Raw genomic sequence first — 23,643 nt, forward strand, 5'->3', positions numbered from 1 at the left:
ATATATATTTTGCCTGGGGTTTTTTTTTTGTACTTTTGCAATCGGGATGGGAAAGCAGTAGATCTGCTAACTCCGGCAACTCTGCACCCAGTAAACAGGGGGTGAGTGAGAGAGTGATATCTGAAAATATCGGCAAACTTATGGGGCAGGCGGGGGGGGGGTGTTAACCATAGGAATCCCTGGATGCATCTGTCCAGGAAGCTGGATGGAACGTTAGAAGCTGATAAGATTCCCGAGTGGCGGATAAAGGGGGGGGCGGGGGGGGGAGAGAATAGCAGAAAGTAAACTCCAGGCGGGGTGGCGGTGGCGGCTGGGTGTTTGACGGGAGGGGCACTCGCTAAAAAGGAGGGGGGTCTACAGAGTGCAGCTGAGGATGCCGCCTCACTCGCTCCCGCTTTTGTCTCCCGCAGGCTGCGAGTGTGTGTGTTTGGGCGCGCGCGGTGTGTCCTGCTCACCCCCCGCCGGCGCCTCCTCTCGTCAGCCGCCAGCCTACCGGCTTCTGGAAGCTTGTCCGCGCCCGGGAGCGAAGTTAAAGGGGGCGCGAAGTTTCCCGCAACTTTCTCTCACCCCCCCACCCCACCCCGCGCCGGGAATATGGCCACCGGGGGCTACCGGGCCAGCGGCGTCAGCACCACCACAGACTTCCTGGAAGAGTGGAAAGCCAAGCGGGAGAAGATGCGGGCGAAGCAGGCGCCGACTACAACGGCCGCGGCCTCAGGGGACTGCAAAGCCCCCGGGGCCGCCGCCGCCGCCGCCAACACTACTACTACTACAACTACTGCTGCTGCTGCTGCTGCTAACGCCGCCACCGCCGAGGTCAACAACAACGGCAGCGGCGCCGGCACGAACTGCGTCCCTGTGGGCAGGAGCGCGCCCAAGGAGCCCCCGCCGAGCACCCCGGCGGCCGGAGCCCGAGCAGGAGTGGCGGAGCCGCCGCCGGGGCCCAAAGGCGTCGTGGCGCCGGGCTCCCCTGAGGAGGAGAAAGTGGCGGCCAAGGGCAAGGGCTCGTCCGGCCCCAGCGCCCGGAAAGGGAAAGGGCAGATCGAGAAGAGGAAGCTGAGGGAGAAGAGGCGCTCGACAGGTGTGGTGAACATCCCCACCGCTGAGGTGAGAGGGCGCCGCGCGCCGAACTGCGGGGGGGGGGCGGGCGCGCGCGTGACTGGCTCTTTTGAAACGCAGCCCAACGGACAGCCCAACGGCTCCCGGTGCTGCTGCTGCTGCACCTGATGAAGAGCCGGGCGGCTTCCTGGGCGACGGTGGCTCCTCCTCCCCGCTCTCTCCGAGGAGCTCGCCAGGGTTGGTTCGACAAGTCGAAAGGGAGGAGGCTGTTTACCTACAGGCTGCTGCTGCTCCCGGGAGGGGATGGGACTACTTCAGGTTGCAAAACCCGCAAAGTGACCTGTTCCGGAAGAGTCAGACAAGAGAGGTCTGTTGTGCTGCTTCAGAGATGGCAGCCTAAGCTATGCAAATTGGATCTGGGTGGATTTAAATGTGTAGGAGCAGCAGAAGCCCTTCAGGTTTCTGTGTGGTTTTACCCTTGGGAGAGAGAGAGAATGGCTAAAGCCTCATTTTGATGTGAACGGAGGTCATGACCATGAAAGAGTTCTTATGACATTTGTGTGTGTGTCTATATATAAAAGGGTAAAAAAATATACATATGTATATGTTTGTGTATATACATGTATTCTTTTTTGGTGATCACTCATAGCCGAGTAAGATTGTCTTCCATAAACATGGTTTTAACAGTGAGTCCGTAAGTGACTGTGGAGGCCAGTTCTGGATCCACACCTCTTTCCACAGTGGGGACATAGGTTTCCGGGCAGGAGTTGATCACGGTGTGGATTTGCCAAGCGTGCCTTCCTCTTAGTACGTTTCTCGCTTGCGTCCTGCATTCAAGTGTCTTCAAAGCCCATAACGCCTTTGGTAAAGGCTGTTCTCCAATTGGAACGCTCGCAGGCAAGTGTTTCCCAGTTGTTGGTGTTTATACTACATTTTAAAAAATTTGCCTTGAGACAGTCTTTAAACCTCTTTTGTTGATGACCAGCATTACGCTTTCTATTTTTAAGTTTGGAATAGAGTAGTTGCCTTGGAAGACAATATTCAGATATACATACTGTATATACGGGTGTGTATATATGTGTGTGTGTGTGTGTGTGTACACACAGACATATATGTACATATGTACATGTTTGTGTGTACACACACACACACACACACACACATATATGGTTGGGGGTTGTCACCCTTCAGATGCTGTGGGACTAAACCTCAGATCATTGGTCATGCTGACTGGGGCTGATGGGAGTTGGAGTCTTAACAGTATATTGAAGGCCACAAGTTCCCCACCAATAATCTACTGGAATAATATGCTTATAAGGGTTTTAAATAGTAAGATGTGGTACCCACTCTGCTGCATATTTTGGTATTGGTAAGTAAAGCGACTGTAGCTCCTGACAGAAACTGATTTTTCTATCCTGACATGCAGGGGTAAGTTCCAGAGAAATGAAGGGACTTTGGGTAAGCTTAGGAACATAGGAAGCTGCCTTGGTACCAGGTCTGAACAACAGTCCATCCTGGTTCAGTTTTAGCTACACTGACAGGTAGCCATTTATCCAGGGGTTCCATCAGGGAATCTTTCCCAGACCTACCCGGAGATGCTGAGGATTGAACCTGGGACCTTCTGTATGCAAAGCAGATGCTGCAGGCCTTTCCTTCACAGTTACAAAGCATGAATGTAATTGTGGTCTGTAACACATATGGGTTTCCTTTTTCTGTATGGTTTGCCTGCAACAAGAGAGGTCTAAGAGAACATTGGTGAAAATAGTATAACTCTACAATTTATTTACACTCAAATAAAAACAGGCAGGGTTCTTGTGGGACCTTAAAGACTAACACTCTCGTTACGGAATATACTTCTCCCTGTCCATGAAGTGCTTCTGAATTGCAGGAATATAATCCCATTTTCTTTTTGGGGGAAAGAGATAGCAAACATAATGTCAGAAGGAAAGGAAATGCATAGATGGTGATAGTTACATTAACAGTAACAGTACATTAACACACACAAAAGAAGAGTTGATAACATAGACATTTTGCCATTGGAAAGCTAATTAAGACGTGTAGTATGGATTTTTTTTAAAAATCCTTTGATATTGAAACAGTTATCAAGCAACACTTTCAAAGCAGGACATAAAGATTCATGCACACTGAATTTTTCTGCCCTGTTACAGTTCCCCCTTGTGTGTTAGAGACACTTCCTATAACAATTTTTAAAAAAGTCTTATCAGAGCCAAAGCAGCAAAGAAAGGAAATTGAGGTATCTGTTCAGGTGAAAATGTAATGTAGTTCTGAATCCAAAGCAATTTCTTTCACTGGAAAAAATGCAGTGGTTTGAAGAAAGGAGAAAAATATTTTTTCGTTAGCCAATGTAGCTGTCTTCTGTGGGTTTCTACTAGTATAAAAATCTGGCATTAATTTAAAAATGCTCTTAAAGGAATGCAAAAGCATGATAATAATATCTTCAGTGTTTTCAAGCTACGAGGAAGAAGATTTAGGGAAAAATCTAGTACATGTCTTCACAAGTTTCTTCTCAAGATCCCCAAAGGAAACAATAAATGTAGCTACCTTAACCATTTTATTTTCTTGGGTTTGTAAACTGCAGACACACCTTTCATCACCAGAAATCACTCTTTTTCTTGATCGTTATTTTGCAGCTACCATTCTGTAATGTCAGGATCCTGCTCAAGTGAGGAGCACAAGAAGCTGCTAGCCTGGTATAGTCTTCTCTGACAGACAACACTTCTCCACATTAACTGACCTGATTCTTTAAACTGGAGTGAGTCATGGACTTTCTTTATGCAAAAGAAATGGGAAAAAGAAACAACAGTGATGACCACTGGAAAGCAAAATAGTTGTAGCAATTATTAATAACATACCATTGGTGCTAACACAAACATCCTGGCATTCGTAAACTGATCAACACACAGTGGTTAACTGTAATCTTGATTAAATCTACAGGTAACAGATTTGAGTTGCCTGGTGCAGCAGTATGCTTGCCACTTGAAGGCAAAGGAAAAACTCATGGGAACAAACTTAGCTTGCTGGGAAGGCAGCAGGTGTAGAAACTTGCTACTTAAAAGTAACTGTGCAAACAGTGCTTGTGTAAACCCTTAGTGAATATGCACTGTTTCAATAGAGTTTATCTTCTCTTGAAATGTTCTTTAAAAACACTTTTAAGTGAAGTATAAAAACATAGTGCAAAAGAAAATCAATCCTCTGTAAGTGAAAATTAATATATTGATATATTTGGCATAAGATGCTTTTCTTACAGTATAAGGCAGCTTGCAAGACATTTAAAATACAACAACATGGAAAAACGTTATTGGGGTATGGTGGTGGGCAAAGTTGTGTACATTACTGCCCCATTCCTAAGGACCTCTTTAGATGCTACTGGAACAAAAATATTAGTCTTTAAAAAGTCAGAACATCTGAAGACTCAGAGGAACACGAACATATTTATTGCCTCATTTCTTGCATCTGCCACCAGGATCCAGAATCTGTGAGAGGCAACAGCCACCTAGATGCAGGTGTCCTGCCCTATGAAGGACTACCATCTGGCATCTTCAGTAGCCATTTCTAGGTCAGGATAATTTCTTCTGATATCTGCTGCAGCCCAGAGATTCAATATCAGAATATTCAGATGTTCTGACTTTTTAAAGCCTGATATTTTTGTGATTCTACTTTGAATCTTTAGGCATTTAGAGGACACAGGGAGGCTGAGGAAAATTATTTGTGCTTCCTCTTTAAAATATGCTGAGTAACTTACAAGCTCCCCTGATCTCAGTCTTTTTCTCTTTTATATGCACTCTGGAACATCAGCTGGGGCTTTTTATTTATGCTTCCTCTGTTACAAAGGCACCAGCATGGCAACTAGAAGACAGCTTTGCTGTATCTCTCTCCCCCCCCCCCCCACTCCTTACCTCCAAAACATCATTCAGTTGAACTCAATGATACTGGCAAAACTTTCTCTTACCTTTACTGAACAGGTTTTTCCAGCCTTTCAGTGGAACTGTTCTTCCTTTTTCAGCATATCTTAGTGCTGTTTGTAAAGAAGAAATCAGTTGTGTTCACTATCTCACCATTAGTGTAATTCTGTCTTCAATAATGATGATTTTTCCCCCTAGCAGTTTTAAAAGTTGCTCTGAAGCCTTTGTAGTTAAAATATTGTGTGCCATATAGAGATGTCTGGACTCTTGAGGGCCAAATTCAGCCCTAGGGCTGTTATGGTGAATTTGATATATAAATAGGAATTATTATAAGCAGGGAGAAATAAGAGTAGCACATGAAGAGGCTGAAATAAACCCATTACACTTTTCTTTGGTGATGGAGACCATGAAGGCTGGAGCAGTTAAGGGTTTCACACACAGACGGTAGACTTGGAGGAAGGTTTTTAAAAGGAGGGAGGAAAGAGGTGGCACTATGTCGCTATTCCAGGAGTTGCACATTGGGGAGCAAAAGTGTGAAATAGACCTTTAAAGAGAGCAGGCTATGATGAGGTCAAAATAAAAAGTTATACATAAAATATGTTGGGGCGGGTAGACTGAGGAGGTACTTGAACTTAAAGATCTGGAATTTGTCATGGATGTAGAAGTTTGTTAGAAGACAAGGCAGGGATTTGAGGATTTGTGTTCTGAATGATGGACAAAGTGAATGATGTTGGCTCAACGTTCTTACTAGATAAGGGCTGATGAGCAGGCTGAACTATTTAATGTGTAGATGAAATAACAGTAGCAAGTTGTTATTTTGTCTGTTGATGCCATCCTCTTAAGATACTATATAATATGCTATATTTCATATTAGGGCCCAATACATGTGCTCTGTTTCAATTTGGAATTAGTATAAATTACAAACCTGTATCAACTGAGTTCATCTGTATACATCAGGTATGCAGAAACTGGCCCTCCAGATACTGCTGAACTACAGCAGCCATCATCTCAAACCTTTGACCATGCTTACTGGGGCTTCTGGGAGTTGTAATTCAGCAACATCTGGAGGGCCAAAGGTTCCCCACAAGTGATCTATCTACATAGTTGGAATTGTATTCCACACTTTCCCCGAAGAACTGAGATCAACATTATATGTTCTCAGTAATAAAGGTAAATGGCAAGACAGTTGCTACATCAGGGCAAACTGTGGTATGGTTTCACATGACATACATGGATTGAAATTAGCCTGAGCAAGTCTCAGCCTGAACTTATTTCGGAAGCATTTACTTTTAGTTCCTTTTCAAGTCAGCTTGTTGTTTTATCCAATCCTTGGATTGTGGTTTATGTGTATCATGTTAAACCATGGTTTAGCATGATCTACAAATGTAGCTAGTGACTTAACCTGAAGCTAGTTCGCCATTGAATTTAACTACTGAGCAAGGATTCATGCCCAACCCTCCCAAGCTTGCCACTGTTTATTTGAAAATGAATCTTGCGATGAAACATTATAAGATTACTGCTTGAGTATTCACAACAAAGTTAGGACAAGTATGACTTGGTAGATTGCGTTGGAACTTGTATCCAAAATTTGGTGTCAGATACCAAGTATACTTTGTGGTAGATTTTAAGATCTGTGGTATACAAGCACATGCATCTTGTGTTGCTCATAATTCTAAATTAAGTTTTTAACCCCAATCCATATAACCCTTTCCCCACAATATTCGCCTGCTTGTATCTATCATGGTAATGAATTCTGGTTTGTGGCCATACGTATTTTCATGAGCAATATTAAGTATTCTTATGAATTCAAAATTTCCTGTATTCACTGCAGAACTGAACTAAGCTTGCAATGAGTAGTGTTCAGTCCAGCTTTTCAAAAATTCAAATCAAAGCCTAGGCTTACCGTACCATCCTACACCTGTTTACTTAGATTCAGATTTATTTCAGTGTTTAATCAGAAGTGGTATGATAGAGGTATCTTATTTAAGTCATACTTGGAGCAGAGCCACTGAACTCACTAGTCTTAAATTAGTCAATTGATTTTTAGTGTTTCTGCTCTGAGTAGTTGGCTGCAACTACAAAGCTGAAAGGGAACCATCAAACCACCTGCCAATGTGGGAAATATACCACAGCACCCCTAATAGGATGGGAGCTACCTTTGCTTTAAAACCTCTAACAAATTAGGCCCTACATTCTTGTGAGGCAGTATGTTTCACTGTCAAACATGGTTCAGCTTAGTTTTTTGCAAGGTAAAATTTTATAGTATTGCAACCCCAGACTAATCTGTTAATCTGCCATTAAAAGATTAGAAATTGTAATTGCCTTTGGGATGCCATTTCTAAACACATAATGTTGTATACGTTGTATTAGATTGCAAGTCAGATTACAGCATTTTGGAAGTGGTGTATCCTAATTTTAGACATGGGACAACACGATGACTCAACAAGTAGAGGAATGGAATAAGGAAGTACAAGGGTTCCTTGGTTGCTTAACTTATTGTTATCAATAGGTGTGTCTATAATTGTGGTTTCTTAATTATTATATGTTAAATTAGCTCAAATACATTCTAAAACTGAACTACATGCTGAAGTAAGTGTGTTGGAAGCCACATGAACAATTCCTGTATCCCAGTGATGTTGAGTAGAAAAATTTCCATTTCAAAAGTTCTTTGTTTTTATTGCTAGTTATTTTTAAGGAGCTTATTTTTCTTTTTCGTACATTGCTGTGATATTTCTAATATAAAGTGATTCAGCAAATAATAAACAAATTATCCAGATAGTGCATTGCCTCTTAATCTATGTGTTTCAATTAGTGTTGGAGGCAAAACCAATTACTAGATTAATACTTTCAAAAATGTGGGAACAACCATGATTGCTTCTTTGCACCTATAACTCCTGGTTCAACCTGCCATCTTCCTTGTAACTGATGAACTTAATCAGCTATTTCCAACAAGTGAGGTAAAAAGGCAATAGCTTTCCTATCTTTTGTCCCCAGCACACAGAGGTACATTTATGTGGTACATGGAAGTTCCATTTAGATATCATGCCTGTTGACCGACCCAGGTTGTCCAGTGTATTTGTACAAAGTACTATATGATTTCCATTGTAATTGATCCAAGGTGGGTCACAACAGGAGTACTACCACCAGGCAAATATAAGGTAAAGGATTAAGAAATGGTCCCCAGAAGCAAATTTGAGTTAAAAGTGGGCCCTAACATGTTATAAAAACTCACATACAAGTCAAATTATTAATTAGAAACCTATTTAAACTTGAGAGACCAACTTCAAACTGCACAACTAAATAAATTCAACCATACCTAGGTGCCTTAACTCCCATGAAATAAAAAATGAGAAGAAAAGGGGATCACCACTAAACTACCAACCACTTTATATATTAAGGGAATATAAAATTTCTATACAGTGGAAGCTGGTTTATTCATATGTTATATAACATTGATATTGCACCCGATTTTGACACCCTTTTGTGCATTATTTGTTTTCTACATTGTTCGGGTTCCACCCTCCTTTCTTCTTCATTAGTGCTGTTGCTTGACTAATAGTGCAATCCCATGCATATTTTTTCAGAAGTAAGTCCTTATTGTGTTCATTGGCACTTACTTTTAGGGAGCTGGATAAGGGATTGTAGTGTAACTCTTGTATAGCTTATAAACTTGTGGCAATAATTCCTGGAGGAATTCCCCTAATACTTTTGCATGATTGTGGGATCTTATGCTGAAACTGGATGAACTACAAAACTGTCTCATTTTAAAATAACTAGGTTAATGGCTGCTTGCAAATAGGCCAGTTTAGCTTTTGAGCTGCTTATACCACTCCCTCAGGTGTGACTGCAACAATAATCCTAAATTATTAGTTTCTTTCAAAGAGATTATAGAACTGCTTAAAGTGAAATCCTTCTTTTTTTCTGGCAACTATTTTGGTAAAGCAGCAATGGTTGGTCTCCAAGACTTGGAACTTTACACTTTAACCCTATGAACACGTATACTTAAAATTGCATTAAAATGGCTAATCCGTGGAACTTTTTATAGCACACCATCTTGCCTTTTGCAAAATGCAGCTTTGCAATAAGGAAAACAAGAAATAATAACTTTTGCTAGGATTTTATCTCTGAATACTGAATGATTCTCAGAATAGAGAGCAGAGCCCCAACTATTAAACTAGTCAACATGCCTAGGAAAGCATAACAAAACCACAATATAACCTTAAAACAGAATTTATACTCTTGAAAGTTTCTTGTAGGCATCCACTGTAGATCCACTGGTCAGAGACTACAGAGCAGGTCATCCAAAGGTCTCTGCTGAGTGAATATGATCATGTGTGAAGAAGTGGTACTTAACATATTCTGTCTCGAGACCATTTTGTTCTTTATTTTGAATTGGGTCTGGAAGCCAACTGAGAAGCAGTGATGGTGATACAAAATTGGATAAGCATCAGTAAAAGTGCTTTTTTACTTACCAAGTAACTATAGGAGGAGTTAGGTAGTATTCAAACTCCATTCAAAAGCTGTTTTCCATGCAGTCCAGCTTCTGTAGCAAGTGCAAATAGCTATTTAGCATTCATGGCACCCCTTTCTCTATGACTCAGCCTCAGGGTAAGAAAAAAGTAAATAAAATGAGCTAAGCATTTATCCAGAGATGACCATACTTAAAGAATATTGAAAATCCACTGACACTTGAGCGTGTTAATTTACTAGATCTTGATGAGAAGACAAATAATAGAGAGTTATTTGCATAACAAAGACTACTCCTGGCACAAATAACTAGCTTAACATTATTATTAGGTTAGTTTGATGTTGGAAATTGTGCTGCAAATCAGATCACTATCTTACAGCAACATATTAATGGTGGATCTGGCCACAAATAGCCTATTAAGCTTTCTAAATGGAAATCAGTTTAATTGCAAATAACCCTGGGTATGGTCCTTAGTCCTAAGCCAACTTGCTTTGTAAATAATTTTTATTAAAACTTGGCCTTTCAATGTGTTTGTAGGACTGAGATGCCAGAAAATCATGGTTAGCTGTGACTGATATGCCTCCTTCTGAATTCTAAATCTAGGGCCTCCTTCATCTTTTGAGTGAATGAAAATTTAACTAGCTGTAGCACGTGTGTTGCTCTGTGATATTCTAGTGATCCTAATAAAGTTATTGACCTAATATGGATATTGGGAACACACCTGCCTTTTATTTTTTGTGTCATCATCTGCCTGTAATTTAAGTAGCACCAATCTTTTAATGACCAGGTTATTGTCAGCACCTTTTAAGGCCCACATGGATGGGAAAGTGGGGTGAAAAAACAATTTATTAAAAGTTGATAGGAAAGTAGAACAACTTTGGAATCTACTTGGGTGTAGCGAAACAGTGAATTGAAAATAATTGCAGCAAAGTATTACCACATGAGAAATTCCATCTACCAAGTATAGAGTATATCTTGCAATCCTATGTACACTTATTAAGGAATAAATCCCATTAGAATTGGCAGGACTTGTTTTTGAGTAAACATGTGTTTATTACTGTAATTTTCAACCTTTCTTCCAAGAAGTTCAAAGTAATGTACATGGCTCTCAGTGTTTGAAACTCCCATTGTTCTAGGCGCATTTTGCAACAGGGAATTTAATTAGCACAAGCTGTTTCTGAGCTCTGGGGTATTTTTTAACTGTGCCTAAAATTTCAGATTAAAACTGCAGAGTGGAAGAAAAGGAGGACCTTTTTCTGCCTCCCCACTTCCAGCTACTCTCTGAAGACTGTAGAAGAGACCCTCTTAAGAATATTAAAAGGTAAAGGTACCCCTGCCCGTACGGGCCAGTCGTGTCCGACTCTGGGGTTGCGCGCCCATCTCGCTTAAGAGGCCGGGGGCCAGCGCTGTCCGGAGACACTTCCGGGTCACGTGGCCAGCATGACGAAGCTGCTCTGGCGAGCCTGCACCAGCGCAGCACACGGAAACGCTGTTTACCTTCCCGCTATAAAGCGGTACCTATTTATCTACTTGCACTTAAGGGTGCTTTTGAACTGCTAGGTGGGCAGGAGCTGGGACCGAACGACGGGAGCTCACCTCACCGCAGGGATTCGAACCGCCGACCATGCGATCGGCAAGTCCTAGGCACTGAGGTTTTACCCACAGCGCCACCTGCGTCCCACTTAAGAATATTAGGGGCAGGGAAAGGAGTAGGTAAAGGTAAAGGTGTACCCCTGACCGTTAGGTCCGGTTGCGGATGACTCTGGGGTTGCGCGTTCATCTCGCTCTATAGGCCGAGGGAGCTGGTGTTTGTCCGCAGACAGCTTCCAGGTCATGTGGCCAGTGTGACTAAGCTGCTTCTGGTGAACCAGAGCAACGCACGGAAACTCCGTTTACCTTCCCACTGGAGTGGTACCTATTTATTTACTTGCACTTTGACGTGCTTTCGAACTGCTAGGTGGGCAGGAGCTGGGACCGAACAATGAAAGCTCACCCCGTCGCGGGGATTCGAACCGCCGACCTTCTGATTGGCAGGCCCCAGGCTCTGTGATTTAGACCACAGCGCCACCCGTGTCACATAGGGAAAGGAGTAGACCACGTTAAAAATGAACATAAGACTTTAGCTGCAGTTCATTCATTTTTAGCTTTGTACAGTGGTACCTCGGGTTACAGACACTTCCGGTTACATGTTTTTGGGTTGCGCACCGCACCGAACCCAGAAGTACTGGAACGGGTTACTTCTGGGTTTCAGCGCTCACGCATGCGCAGAAACACTAAATCGCACTATGCACAGAAGCACCGAATCGCGACTCACGTGTGCGCAGACGCAGTGCTGCGGGTTGCGAACGCTGCGGGTTTGAATGTGCCTCCCACACGGATCACTTTCGCAACCCGAGTTTCCACTGTATTCTTGTTATTTAAAAAGTGTACCTAGACATTCTGTTGTTGCATCCATAACCTAGGTTTAAGGTGCTATTTAGCTCCTAGCTTTCATATCTTAGTTTCTAACACAAATTGCTCTCCCACTTCCTGTATTATCCTTACAAGAACTCTGCAAGGTAGATTAGGCTGAAAGTCATTCTGGTTCAAGATTACCTAATGTGCTTCATAGCAGAATAGGGATTGAAATTCTGGTCTTCGAGAAGACCAACATTCCGAGTCCAACATGCTGACCAATAACTCTGGCTCCATCATAGGATCATATTGTAAAATACTATAAAATACCCTGTTGTCCTTGTGTTGCAGAGATGTCTACTCCTTGCTTTATTTGGTTACAAGCTTCTGGTTCTTGCCTTCCTATCTCAGATAAAACAACACAAAATAAATAAAAGATATAAAAATAATGTTATGGGCTCCTTTACTGCTCCTCATAATGAAGCAATGGATGTTCCTTCTAAAGCAAAAGGCCTTAAAAAGAGAAAAGAAGGAAACATAAGAGGGGTTGGAAGGGAAATTGAGTAGTTCTACTCAAGGCAAAGAGCTTATCACCAAAGTTGACTGTTGCTTTTCATCTAAATGCTGCTTATTTAAATAGCAATGTACTAAAACTTACATTTTAAAGTAAACTTGAAAGACAGAGTGTAGCAGTGAAGTGGCACTTCCCTTTAGATATGTTTTTCTTTCAAGGATGAAACAAAAAAAAAGTGCTTTAAAGGGTACTTAGAAGTTATTATTACAGTAGGGGCTGTTTATTTAAACAAAAGCATGTTCTCCCTGCAGTCACTTGTAAAGAATGTTAAGGCCAAGTTACTTTGTATGATGGCTTTTTACACAGGCGGAGTGTAATGACATTTTTGGGGCCTTTATGTTCAACTTTGTGGAGGACTGTCTCCTCTTTCCTGCATTGAAGACTTAATTGAACAAACAGCATTGTATTAAACAGAAAATATTTAAGTGAAAAGTAGAGCAGGCATCATATGCTTCACTTATTTCAGGTTGGAAGAGGCAAGTCTGGGGACACTATGCACTATATGGGATTTCTAGCTACCGAAGCAGGGAGGGGAACAGAGAACCAAATATGACCCTCTGGGTCTTTTTATTTGCCCCTCAGAACCTGTTCCAGGCCACACTCCCTGACCCAGGCCACAATATTTAAGTGAATTGCACCGCATGAATGATAGCAGCAGCAGCAGCAGCATCTAATTTTTTACCCACCCTTCACCATGAGGTCCCAGGGTGGGCTATAACAGTTTAAAAATACATCATTGCAAAAATTTGAAAAACATTACATTCAAGATGATTCATCTCAAATGTCAAAGACCAGGGTAAAGAGGTGCATCTTCAGCATCTGTCAAAAGCTACATAATGAAGGTGCTAGAGCACTTCTTTGGGGCTACTGCATAGAATGCCCTCTCCCAGGGGAGCCCCCATATTTATAAGGGTGGTGGAACTACCAAGGGGGTTCCCTCTGCTGATCCTAACACCTATGAGGGTCTGTAAGGAAGGAGATGATCCTTTACATATTTGGGCTTAAACCATTCAGGGTGTGACTGTTTCTTAGCATGTTACCGTTAATTCCATTTCTTACAAAATGTATTTTTATTCCATCAATATGAAAAATCTTTCAAGAAATCTCAGTTTTAAAGCTGGTTCTGCGCCAGATAAAAATTATACTTAGAAGTCTGAGGATATCTTGTTTTAAGACAATTTTTGCTGGTGATGAACATATTGTAAAGTTTGGGTGTGTCTGTCATTTGGCCCCCTGCAAGAAGTAAACTAATGTGGGAACATATAGATGGGAGTTCTCTGCCCATTGGGGGACTGAAAGAAGTTCATTGATATGACAGGAGGAGAAGCATTAGCATACTGTCTTTAAAGCTTTCATTCTAGGGAAGAAGTGATCAGGAGTCTGTGCCCTGATTGTTTTTGTTGTTGTTGGCATCTCTCTGTCTCGGGAGACAAGGAGTGCACCTTTGGGGTTGAAGTCAAGCAGCTGAAGTTACAGCGCCAGCTGTGGCTGAGGATACCGATATGGGAGAGACATGCTTTATTGCAGCTGTGGGAGGATGAAGGAGTCCTGTTGTGTTGCTGCAGAACGTTTCCTTTCCTTACAGGCCTCTTGGGTAATTTATTCTTTGTTCTTTCCTCATGGTGGGTTTCTGTAATCTGGATGGGCTGTTACTGACATCTAGGTTAGGACAATGAAATAAGTTAGCATCTTGGGGTTAAAGTTAACAACTTAAACCCTTTTTTAAAAAAGAAAAGGCCATTCTGAAATACCTATGAGATGTTCTGCTGATGTCCAGTATAAAATAGAATCCAAGTTCATTGTGATGATGGGCATTCCACCTTATCAAAATGGAATGGCATAAGTATAACTGGGAACTTCTTGAATCTCCCTTAGCTGCTTACACCTCCTCGAGGGAGCCCCATCTGCCTGCCAAGAATCCTGGAGAAAGAGGCTGTGTAGGTATCACACAAAAGTTATTGTTAAATAACAGAGTAATCATTAAAATTTCCTGCCAACCTAGCAGTTGAAAGCACGTCAAAGTGCAAGTAGATAAATAGGTACCGCTCCAGCGGGAAGGTAAACGGCGTTTCCGTGCGCTGCTCTGGTTAGCCAGAAGCGGCTTAGTCACACTGGCCACATGACCCGGAAGCTGTATGCTGGCTCCCTCAGCCAATAGAGCAAGATGAGCGCCGCAACCCCAGAGTCATCCGCAACTGGACCTAACAGTCAGGGGTCCCTTTAGCTTTACCTTAATCATTAAAATTATTCATACAATCTTGTAAGCTGCTGATAACAGCCCCTTTCTCCCTTCTTTGTGGCTGTTGATGTGGAAAAATGCTTACTGACCTTTAAAAAAAATAAGCACAACTTGGAAAGCATCAGTTTCCTCTCATCAGTTTTACTGTGGTTGCAACATTGTCTGAGACGTGGCATTGCACTAATGCAAATATAGGTTAGAGGTTTTGAGCAGAGAGGGTTCTCTTACCTGATAAAGATTTGGCTTTCGTTTCAGCTTCTGGCTCAAATAACCTGCCGTACCAAAATGGTTCTCAGGCAAGTGTTCCTTTTTACATGGAATTGTGTTGCAATTGTTTGAATATTTTTAGTTTATTGGAATCAGATTGAGTTTTGTCACTGTGCTTCTTTTTAAACTTTAGTTATCTGCTTCTAGGCTGAAATGTCTAGGCTGAGGACCAACCTCCTGTGTGCCAGAAACTCAGCATCTGCTACTCACACTGTGTGTTATCTGCCTGCACATGGCCCCCTCTGTGCACCCCACCAGTGGCTAGATAGTAGTAGCAGCTTCAGTGGCCACAGTATGAGCAGTCACAGAAACTGACCCCAAGCTAGGACTTGTGTTAATTGTAGAAACACTTGACCCAAATATGCTCAGTTAAGCTGCATGTGGAATTTAGTTTTGTTTAAATTTAGCTTTCCTTGTCAAATCATATTGTCATATTTTTCAGGAAAACTGCATTCTGTTCAGGATGCCTTTATCAAGTTTCAAATGCTGGAGGGATGTTACCTGAATGTTGTTTATCTTGCATTAATGGTCTTACCTTGGGGTGGGGGTGGCTTTAAACAGCTCTATGCATTACTTTTGTTGTGAAGCACAAAATTAACATTCCCCACCCACCCCATTTCAGGCTGTGCAAATACTTCCACATTCCTAATGCAATAGACTAAATCCATTTTTTAAAAAAAATAATCCCAAAACACTGAATATGAAAGGTTTCACTTTTTAAACTCAAACATAGCACTATCATGACTACAGGAATAAATTGGAGTTTGCTTCTGCTGCCTAGGTGCTAAACATATTTACACAAAACCAATCTGTGTGTGGAGGAAATGCATGGATCCACCCCCCTTCCACATTTAGGAGATCACGAAGTGTTACATTTGCACCAGGCCAAAGGACCAATCACAATAAGTGGGATTTTATGATCAGTAAAGGAAGCATCGTGTTTCTTCCGACTTGCAGAGAGTCCATACCAGGCAAGGTTAGGGAGACAGCTGGGTACGCTTGTGCTGGGCCTCAGAGGGCTAACCTAGCTGGAGACCCCAGCCAGGGACCAAGTGGTTTTTTGTTTGAGTTTATAACTTCTGTATTCTAACAAGACTTTTGTCCCAGGCCTCAGACAAGCTCTGCACAGGCCTGGTCCACATTGTTGCTTTTTCCTAAGATGGTAAGGTAGCTGCAATGGGCCAGGAAAAGCTTCAGTAATTTTTCAACATGGTCTCTTAGGCAGTATAGTGTAATGGTTTTGTTGTTGGACTAGGGCTGTTTCTCAGCCCAACCTACCTCACTGAGTTGTTTGGAGAATGAAATGTATGCCACCTTAAGCTCCTTGGAGGAAAAGTGGGATATAAATGTAATAAATAAATACATACCTGGGACCCTTAGGCACAAGAAAACATCTGCAGTCTCACCACCGTCACATGGAGGAAGGGCAAATGAATGAGCCTGGAGAGGCAAGTCTCTTCAAAGTGAGAAATCCTATTAGCTCTTTAACCAGCACCATGCAGATTATTTTACAACATGAAATTTTATTTTATAAATTTAATTTAATATTAGCTGTATGCTGTCTTCACACCAGTGCAGATGGCATAGGTGATTTAAGTGGTTTAGGGTTAACAATTGCCATCAGTGAATCTGAATATTAATGACAAACCAATACAGAAAGCACAAAGGTGTTGATACTTGAATTTCTACGCAATTTTACTTAGGCTGCTCCTCTTCCCAGGGGGGTGGGGTTGCAAGCTCTCCCCGTGAACACCGGGGGCGTGGAGTGGGAAAGCCGCTTGCGTCACTGGGAGTCCTGGCCACATCACGCCCCCCGGCCAACCAGTCTGGTCGACTGGGGGGCGTGGCTTACCCTTTTTAAACTGCCATGCGGCCGGGGGCCTCCTTCTCCTTACCTCCTCCTTCATCGGATCTCCCGCCCTCCTGTTCTATTTTCATGCGTTTGCCATCTTGGCGTTGCTATGGACCACAGTTGGTCACCTGTTGAGGGGGCCAGGTAGGAATTTTTCCACTTAGCAAATTGGCACCAGCCATATGGTTTTCGCCTGCCTCATAGCAATCGTCACAACTTTGTAAGGTTTGGTGGTTAGGCATTGGTAAAACCTGGTTATTGGAGGGGAGGTTGTGGCCTTCACCTGCCCCTCCTCTTTAAGGGTATTTCGTTAAAAGGATCCGGGTGTGTGGATCCAGTCCGAAGCCCGGGTATGGGCCAGGGCCGTGCCATGACCCCATCGGGGACCCTGGGGAAACTCGCAGTTGATGTACATCAGGCTTCCTCAACCTCGGCCATCCAGATGTTTTGAGACTACAATTCCCATCATCCCTGACCACAGGTCCTGCTAGCTAGGGATCATGGGAGTTGTAGGCCAAAAACATCTGGAGGGCCAAGGTTGAGGAAGCCTGATGTACATCAACAGGGCTCTCCCTACTGGTGGTTGACCCTTATGGGACTACCTGCACGGCAGGCAGGAGTCAGATATAGTTGGTTCAGTTCCAGTGCCTAAGCCAATACTGCTCACATCTGTAACCAATAAAGTTGTGGCCTTAATTATCCCATGAAACCAAAATATTGGTGTCCGTGTGTTTTATTATCCAAGAAATGGGGGTGGGCTCGGGGCCTTGCCATGCAAGTCTCTCTCTCTCTCTCTCTCTCTCTCTCTCTCTCTCTCTCTCGCACACACACACACACACACACACTTTACAGATCTTTCACATTCTTTGTCAGGCTCTATCTACAACCCTAACACATTTGCTTTCAGGGAAGTGGTCTCTAACTGCTTTAAAAATAATAGATAATGCAGAGAGACATTGTATTCTCTGAAATTGTGTGTGTTGTTTTTTTTTAAAAAAATCCAGCTATATCTGCACTTTTACTTAAAAAGGTTTCTCAAATGAATGCGTTTGAAACAAAGCAGGCAACAGTGAACTGTCATGCTGAAATAAACCAGTAATAAAGATCTAGAAAAGAGACAAAACAAAAGTGAGTGGTGCACAGTAGTTGATGTAAAACGGTATATCTTGTAAACTCTTGTGTTAACTGTGACCATATTCCAGACCTATGTTTTACCGAAAACACGATCGTTGAGGCACGTCCTTGGTTGACTCAAAGTTCAGGCAAATATTTATAATCTATGGTTATACTTGGGTTTATGTTTATATTGAAGTATTCTATAGAGAAACAAACTGCCTGGACAAACAGGGGGACTTGGTTACTTCCACTGATTTTATTTATTTATTCCTTCAACCAAGGAGAAACCCAAAGACTGTATCTCTCAGGCATATACTGAGCTACCTTAAGCCTTGGAATCTGCAGAGAAGTTGACAGTTTGAAAATGTAGCTTTTTAAAAGGCAACTGCTGGCTGGGTGGGTGTATTTAAAAAGACCCTTAAATCAGAAGTGGGTGGGAAGGCTACCAATGACCAGAGTGTATTTTATTTATTTTTTTGTGATCCAAATAGCTCATCTTTCCACTCCCCTGGCAACTTAGACTAGGTTTGGATGTACATTCGTACCATGGAAGTAAAACGGAATCAGTTCTGGAAGTCTGTTCGACTTACAAAGCGCGGCTTCTGATTGGCTGCAAGAAGCTGTGGAAGCCCTGTCGGACGTTCAGGTTCCAAAGAATGTTTGCAAACCAGAACACTCACTTCTGGGTTTGCGGCGTTCGGGAGCCAAATGTCTGAGTACCAAGGTGTTCGTGATCCAAGGTACGACTGTAATGGGAAACCATGGATTCCTGCTGTGTAGATGAACCTGCCTGAGTGCAGCACTCATATACTTCCCCCTCTTTCACAACCAGGTGGAGGAGCTTGGAAGCTTTTGCTTCAAGTTTTAAACCAATTGCATGTCCATGACAGTTCAACTGGGCAACCTCAATAGTTTGGTAACTTACTGTTATCCTGTGTTCATTTGCTTTCTCATAGAATTTCATAAGTGGAATTGTGTTTGGATTATCCAAATCCATACTTCCAGGATTTGATTTTTTAGTTGTTGTTTTTTAAAAGATTGTTTTTATTTTTATTATTAACAAACCTGCAAAGGAGAAATGTTTATAATTATTACCTCTAGCTGCTTTGCCTGTCAACCCAACTGGGATTTGACCTGTGCCTGATATATGTTAACTAATATCTGATCATTGTTGAAATAAAGTAACTGCAAATGATCAGGTGGCATTTCACAACTGTTGGAGGGGGAGAGGAGAGTGGTTTTTTAAAAAAAGAATAAGATTTTGTAGTTAAGAAGATCAGAGATCTGCTATGCAAATGTTAGACAAAATAAAACATTTCCATTAGCTACAGACTGTACTTAAAAACCATTTATCAAAAGTGCATGTTTAGTCTTACCCTGGTTGTACTGAGGAAAATTACAAGTACAAATCACAAAGGAACTATAGTTAGCCAGAGAACAAAGCCTGTAAGACCACTGAACCTTTTGTGTGCATGCCTTGTCTCTTCAAATGCTATTCCCCTTCTTGTTCGAAAATCTGGCAGTGCACAATCCTGGCAAATCCTTTGTGCACATAATGAAGAAAGACTAAAGGGCCAAATTATCCTAGTAAGGTCATTTAAGGTAATGACATATTATATTCAGCTCCTATTGAAATACAAGAAACTTGATGTATAATAAATCTTATTACAAAGTGTGAGACATCCAGCAAGAAAACAATACACATGCAATTGTAACACAGTTGTTGCACACATAACATCTTTTTGGATATTGAATTATTTCTAATTCTTAGAATTTAGAACTAAGGCTTGGAGTCTGAGTAGACACTGAAATTGACGGGGCTTTGGTTGATTTCACTGTATCTATCCTAAGTCTTGATCCATCTAACCTTATGTGTTGAACAAAATATATGTGGATGCAGCCTAAAATTGTTAATGGGTTGTTTTAAAGACATCAACCATTATTTGTTATATCACATACTTCCTCAGTTGTGAATTTAGACTTCATTTGAAGAAGATGTCTTATGCAATCCTTTTGTCTTTCACATTTGGAACAAATTGCAATAGTCAGTTGATACGTTTAGAAGCTTTTAACATTTGTCAGGTGGTTTTTTTTAATGCAAACCTAAATAACGTTGCAAAATTTGCTGGTAATCTGAAATATAATCTGAAATTGGAATATAAATCTTGCAAGTGTGGATCTTGTAAATATAAATCTTGCAGCCCTGTTGTTAGACTTTTTTATTCAGTGTTGTAAAATAGAACAGGGGTAGCCAATATGTTGTTGGACTACAACTCCTGTCATCCCTCGCTATTGGTTTTGCTGATTGAGGCTTATGGGAGTCCAACAATGTCTTGAGGGTGCCTCATTCTAATGTTAAGTACCATCTGCATTGGGCTGTAATGCCAAATTATGTTTTAGTGTTATGTGCGCAAGTGTTAGGCTTACCAGCTGTCCCATTCCCTTTCACCTTCTGTCATGGCTGTGAGAAGGCAATCAGAAGTTTTCATTTCTGTCCACAGTTTAGCATGTACAATATAGCTAAACCCAGGCGACCTGTGAGTAGTATTAACTGGTTTACAGAAACAACTTCAATCAGGGGTTTATGAAGCTAGCTTGTTTCAATAAACCATAGGCAAGATTCACCACTATAGCTTCTAGTATCTTTCACAGCTATGCCAGAATAGAGGAAGCAGGCAGCACATGAGCCCCAACACTGGTTCATGTTATGCTAAGTTACATTTTAGTACATTCAAATGCAGCAACTTTTAAGAAGACGGTCTTACTATTAAGTTCATTTTATGCATTGAATGGGGTGCAACAAAACTCTGCAGTTCTTAATTCATGAACAAGCTTCCATGTGCTTCCACGCCACATTCCACCCCTTGCAAACATTCCATGGTCACTGAGCATGCTCAGTTCTCAATGGGCTGCACTTTTAGTATTTTTTATTTTATTTGTGCAGACCTTGAGCTCCCCAGACTTACTGATACCTCCCTCTTGTGTGTAGATAGTGCCCTTTTTTGCTACGAAAGGACTGGCACTTAGAGAATGGGTTCATTATTAGTATACAGTGTAAGGCTTTCTGTCAGGAAACAATTGAAGAGAATACCATTGTTTAATATTCTGACTGCCAGCATTTCATGCACCGCTACCCATCCCAGGTACAGATGAGGAAAAGGTCAAATGCTAGCCCTCTTCATGTTACACAAGCAGATAACGAAGACATGAATCTCAGGAATTTGCAGCCGCGGATTTAATGAGGGCAGTGATGTCAAACCATTCATTGAAAATGTGAGGAGAATGAGGCTTTCGGCAGCTGGTGTGCAGGAGAGCTACAATTGTCTGTATTGATAACCTGAATGTTGTTATGGCAAGTTGCACTAGGCATGGATAAGGAATCCTCGAGTGCTGCTGGCTGTAAAAGTGCCAACCTTGTCACAGCTTATTAACAGGTTACCTTCAATCAAGTTTAAAGGAGCAAGCCTGCTCTTAAATGGCTATTATTTGAAAGGGACACATTTAGTGGAATTTCACCCCCACTACCACCGTCCATTACTTTAAAAAAATCTTCGATTGTGTACAGGCATTCATTAAATAATGATAATAAAATAGTAAAGTTGTCACATGAGAAACATATAGTAAAGTATACATGAGAAACAATTTTAGTAAGCACTGAAAAAACATCAGTGTTGGCACTCAGAGAGGAGTTGGTTCTGTAAGATGGGTGCCACCATAGAAAAGGTCCTCCCCCTGATTTCTGCTAACCAGAGATAATTGGGACCAAAACTATATAGTGGTTTACTGGTAAGGACAAGCACTTTGAACTGGGACAGGAAACAAATAAGTTCCAAAGCAGGTGATAACATGTATGAAAATATGAGATCACCAAACCATGGATAACACTGGAAAGGTCTCTCCCAGCAACAGGGGCTGCCAGTGAATCAGTCAAAACTGATAACAGACAGTCATGCTGCAGCCGCAAGCAGGGAATCCAAGAGCATGCCCCCATATGACCTCTGTCAGTTCTTTCATGGGTAACATTAAATACAATACTCAGTCATAAGGAATTCAATGGGATAACTGCTCCAAGATAGCTGGAATCTGCCCTTATGAGAAAAATGTGATAATTACTATGCTAACAAGCCTTCACCAGCTAGGATGGGCAAAGGTCTAGAATGCAAGTTAAGTCTCAACCCATGCTGTGACTTTTCTGAATCCTCTGGCAGAATCAACTGAAACTCCTCTGAGCAAATCTGACACATAGGTGCTAAGGGGCTTTCCAGTAAATTCCCTATAAGAAAAGCGGAAATAACTTAGCAAAGGAAGAATGCTACTAAATATTTAACCACATGCTAAAGGTTAATCTGTTTCAAGAGGCTTGTTTGCCAGAGAATTTTGGGAAGAAATGTAGGTGGGGAAAGCATTTCTATTTTTGGAATATACGTTTGATATACCCTGCTCTAACATGAGGCCGCAAGGGGTCTCCTTTTCAGCTTACTGAACAGATCAACACCTGAAACATCTTAACCAGGTGATGCTCTTGGCCCACCTGCTGCATTTAATTTACAGTGCAGATATTTAAATACTAAGGCTATTTTAGTGTACATGAAATCTGGGAATCTTTGGAACTGTCCAATTTCTTGCTTGTGAAGCACAATCACTTGCTCAGAAGTAAATTCTACTTTGTTTAGTGGAGCTTACTTTGACGTAAATATGTTGCAGAACGTAGCCTAAGTGTGCTTTCTCCGCTAGTAGAATTTATGAACTAAGCCTAATGAAGAAACCTTACCCCCCCCCTTTTTTTGTACAGCATAATTCTACACTTGAATTTTCTGTGCAGGAGCTATAAACTCAAGTGTATCCAAGTCTGTTGTCTCCATTTCTGGAAAACGGAAACTGAATATTAAGGTGTAACCCTCCTTCAAGAACACCCAAATTGTAGGGGGGTTTTTTGCTTTGCAAGCGGCAAAGATTATTAATATGGGGAGCAACAACCACTGCCCATTGGCCACCTCCCCTACATTTATACTTTAAATTGATCTCTGTTTTGTAGGGGAGTCTTGGAGACTCTTGTGCAAGATTAAATGGAGTGAAAAGTGGTGATAGTCTTCTCTAGGAAGCAAAGATAAACAATACACTCACTTGTATTGCATAATTTAGCTAGGTGTCCAACTGGAGCGCAGAAGGAATCTGTTTCCTGATTCCAGAGTTTTCATCCAGTTTGGATAGTGAGTGTTTTTGATCCAATTGTTTTGTGGCAACAGCTGTTCACCAGCTGCTGTCAGAGGTAAACGAGATACCAGTTTATTTTTAAACTTTAGTTTGCTAAATGAAAATTTCCTTCAGAAGCCTCACCTCAGCACCAAAATATCTTCTTAAATTCCTAGAATTGCTGGTGTACCATGTGAATTTTGATTGCTCTTCTGTATGCTGAAAACCAACCCAAAAGTAAAATGGAAGGTTATGTTAGCTGGAAAGAAGCTGCTGCTGTTTTACATGTTTATAACAAAAATGCAAAGAACAGGAAGGAGGAAGAAGTTTCAGTGTAGGATATGGGGGAAATAGAATGTTAGGAAAAGTCCGACCATGAAACAAACTGGAGGAGGAAAACCAGGTACGCAGGTGAAATTGGATACTGAGAAAACCATCCAACAGTGCTTCAGAAATTTTATGTACCCTTTATATAAGAAAACTGGGAATTTTGTGGAAGAAGAAGAAGAAGAGTTTGGATTTGATATCCCGCCTTTCACTCCCCTTCAGGAGTCTCAA

General features: G+C 41.7%; 1 protein-coding gene and 1 long non-coding RNA gene across 9 annotated transcripts in view; one reads left to right on the top strand and one right to left on the bottom strand.

Annotated features, from left to right (window-relative positions):
- PAWR (pro-apoptotic WT1 regulator) overlaps positions 1-23,643 on the top strand; it is a 58,331-nt gene that overhangs the window by 280 nt on the left and 34,408 nt on the right. Inside the window, exon 2 of one of the 3 annotated variants that reach the window (XM_080971339.1) lies at positions 411-1,107. In XM_080971339.1, coding sequence (XP_080827465.1) covers positions 595-1,107 — 513 coding nt within the window. In that variant the 5' untranslated portion in view covers positions 411-594. Of the gene's footprint in view, positions 1-303; positions 1,108-23,643 lie in introns of those variants that run through there. The other 2 variants (XM_080971340.1, XM_080971341.1) reach the window with 2 other exon arrangements.
- Positions 2,160-14,307, bottom strand: LOC308457478. Of its 6 annotated transcripts, XR_013976932.1 has the most exons (7): positions 14,170-14,307; positions 13,757-14,077; positions 12,175-12,246; positions 9,455-9,584; positions 5,030-5,095; positions 3,665-3,848; positions 2,160-2,964 (listed from the first exon to the last, which is right to left on the bottom strand). It is a non-coding gene; the product is annotated as an uncharacterized lncRNA (long non-coding RNA). The 6 variants fall into 6 exon arrangements; XR_013976933.1 differs by lacking the exon at positions 2,160-2,964 and having other exon boundaries at positions 3,618-3,848; positions 14,002-14,077; XR_013976934.1 differs by lacking the exon at positions 2,160-2,964 and having other exon boundaries at positions 3,618-3,848; positions 13,917-14,077.

This window comes from Podarcis pityusensis (genome assembly GCF_964106645.2).
Source record: "Podarcis pityusensis genome assembly, chromosome: 10".
In the NCBI taxonomy this organism is placed as follows: domain Eukaryota; kingdom Metazoa; phylum Chordata; class Lepidosauria; order Squamata; family Lacertidae; genus Podarcis; species Podarcis pityusensis.